This window comes from Etheostoma spectabile, chromosome 15 (genome assembly GCF_008692095.1).
Source record: "Etheostoma spectabile isolate EspeVRDwgs_2016 chromosome 15, UIUC_Espe_1.0, whole genome shotgun sequence".
NCBI lineage: Eukaryota > Metazoa > Chordata > Actinopteri > Perciformes > Percidae > Etheostoma > Etheostoma spectabile.
The window spans coordinates 20199785-20203025 of NC_045747.1; the positions used below are offsets into that span (position 1 = coordinate 20199785).

The 3241-nt window shown below is 40.1% G+C and overlaps 1 protein-coding gene across 1 annotated transcript in view; it reads right to left on the bottom strand.

The window, feature by feature from the left end:
- gsg1l (gsg1-like) overlaps positions 1-3241 on the bottom strand; it is a 79828-nt gene that overhangs the window by 3056 nt on the left and 73531 nt on the right. Inside the window, exon 4 of the mRNA XM_032537517.1 lies at positions 1020-1131. Within this exon, the coding sequence (XP_032393408.1) occupies positions 1020-1131 (112 nt within the window). The remainder of the gene's footprint in view (positions 1-1019; positions 1132-3241) is intronic.

A 3241-nucleotide genomic window follows, 5' to 3' on the forward strand; every position in this document is an offset into this window, starting at 1 on the left:
AGAGACATCATGGCTTTCAAACGAGCAAAGTCTGCAGTTGGTCAAGGCCACACCCCCCTTTTTAAATAAGGAATATTTTGTGCACGTAAAGATTGTCAATGACACTCAACCAAACAGTGAAGTAAATATGTTGGACTGATTGCCCATTCATTATAGAGTTATAGAGTATGCCAGCTGTCTGAGGCTGTAAATGAAGCTAAGGTCTGTTTCTATAGAGCTTTAAACAGAACATCACTCTCTCAGCACAGAACACATTTATACTCTTTATTCATCCTGAAGGAGCTTATTGGCCTCCTGCTCCGGTAGAAATTCCTCATTCTTTCTAATTTTATTCCACTTTAACGATCTTGAACGGCTCCCTCGTGGTGTTAAATTAAATGAGCACTTGAATGACTGACAGAGAAAATCACCTTTCACGTTCAAGATATTTCCCGTTTTCTGTCGTCACGTTTTATTCGTATTTTCTCATCCTAAAATCCCTGTTCGTTACTTTTTACAGTTTTCTGTCTTTCATTGTTTACTGTGGCTTATTATAATCCACGTGTAATGCTGACTGCTATATACAGTAACTAAATATGGTTATTATTAGGGAGAACAGTAACAAGCAGTAACCTTGGAAACAGCAGTACAGAAAACAAAGTCTGTTTAGTAGCTTGCACGGATCAAAAAGTCCTAAAGTGCTCCGTGTTCTTCTTTGTCCTTGATCCACAAATGAGCAAAAGGAGCTCAGACAGCAGCTGCAGCCGCTTGGCTTTACCTTCACGCAGATAGCAGTGGAGGTCAAGGTGCGTCTTGTCTGGCTAATTATCCCAGAAACAGCAGCTGCGTCGCTCCCTGTGTACCTGCCAACACACCCCTACAGCTCCACCACAGCAGCAGCAACGCCCGCAGCAACATCCTGAACACACGATTCACAGGGGGATGCTGGAGCTGTGTATCCACCTGTGTGTGTGTGTGTGTGTGTGTTTGTGTGTGTGTGTGTGTGTGTGTGTGTGTGTGTTATGTGTGCTTGGACTAACCAGAAGGACCAGCCGTAGTCCCAGCTGTGAGGCCTCCAGTCTTCAGGACCCAGACTAACTGTGATCTGGAACACCTGAGTGTACATCATGTGGGCCACCATACCGAGAAGACCTGCAAAACACACACACACACACACACACACACACACACACACACACACACACACTCTGTGTCAAACAACATCCCATGTTTATTATAAATAAAGGCACATCTATGAAGCAGTATCATAAAGTACTGGAAAACAAGCAAATTTTTTCACTCAAGTTGAAACAATTTCAACTCGTGGACGCGTCTTTGTGTCTCTCTCATCGGTTATTGAATGGAAATACATGATATTTAGTACAGATATTCATGTTCCCAAGAGGATGAACTGTTACTTTGCTGATCCTCTGATTTTTCATCTAGCCAACCATCAGGTCAACATTGTAAGGCGTCCGTTTGATTTATGAGTAAATAGCTGCAGAAGTAATGACATCCCCAGCAGCCTCAGCTGGACTGATAGTTTGATAAACGTTAGCTTGGTAACACGCTAAACTGAGATGGTTAAAATTATATCTGCATGACTGTAGACTTGTGTTTATGCATACTCACTGTTAAGTTTTGTAATTGCTATTTTCCCACCTTAGAAGGTGATGGCTGGTTAAAAACCAATGCTGTTGTGTTTTTTTTTTGAAGCCCAGTAAGATACATTTGTAATATTGGGACTTAAAAAAACAAACAAGTCTTTTTCATGGTTAAATGAAATGAGACTGTACAACTAGAGAATGAACTGCCACAGAATGTTAGGAATTTTCATGATCCCAAGTTGATGAGCCATCAGATCAAAATGACCTCTTTTCAATTAAAACTAATTTAAAAAAACTAAAAACTGGATTTCCATAACTGGTGCTGTAGATACTTTTTCTTCCCAGAGTATGAAGGACTTTATGACCTTTTCCTCTCACACACACTTACACTTTTGAATGCAATTAGTCTCAAGGCTCTAAAAAAGTGCAGCTACATCCTCAGTGTGTTTCCTCGACCTTACATAACAACACTAACCCTCAGCGCAAGCACATAATCTACTGTGATAATCACCATCAACAAAACAACGGTAAATCACTTTGCCTCTGAGCTGCAGCTCGACATATAAGTAATAAATCAGAACACATGTTACCATGATAATTAGTCATTAAACAGAACCAATTGATTTAACGTGAGACACCCAATCAATTAGAGCTGGGGATACAATCACTCATCAACACACGGCGAATCAAAAAAGCCACAATGACAATGCTATACATCACAACCTTTTGGTGTGTGTGTGTGTGTGTCTAGTGGAAGTGTGTGATGGGTAAGAGCCACGTGTCTGTGTTTGTAATCTGTGTGTGTGTGTGTGTGTGTGTGTTATGTGTGTGTGTGTTTGTGTGTGGTGTTGTGTGTTGTGTGTGTGTGTGTGTGGTGTGTGTGTGTGTGTGTGTGTGTGTGTGTGTGGTGGTGTGTGTGTATGTGTGTGTGGCATCGTAAATAAACTCAGCTGCTCCAGATTTTAGACTTTACCATAAGAGAGATCCTTTCTCCACAACCTTGACACCCTGATGAGAAACTTTAAGGTGTGTGTGTGTGTGTGTGTGTGTGTGTGTGTGTGTATGTGTGTGTGTGTGTGTGTGTACAAGCTCCATCTACTTTACTGTGCGTTCGGCTGTATACATTTTGTCAACAATATAGCTTTTAGCACAAATGTGTATGTCCAAATCAACATGTAAAATTACATTATGATCTTACGAGTATATCATACTTTATTAAGTTAATAGTTTATACTGTTTCATAACATAACCTATTATATTTCTATTATAATTTATCTTTGTAACACTTTTTGATCATATTATAAATCAGTCTAGTGTATACTGTTCCTTGACCTACTGACACTGCTGCTATTAATCACATCACTCACTTTTACAGAGTCTTGTAATTATTACCTTAGCAATATTAACCAAGATTAACTGTTGCATGTCTGCAACTAGTCTCTCCTGATCGAAATGTATCTCTGCGTAAATCCTTTCAGGAAGATCTCACTCTTAATCAATGCTCTGCCCAACTCCAATCAGCTGCTGGAGGCGGTCACCTTCCTGCTAAACCAATCAGAATTGTTAAACAATGGCAAGGGCCAATCACAGAGTCACAACCCTGATTTAAATAATTTTTTCTCCTTTTGATATTCAGCTCTCGTTGCAGGCAAAGT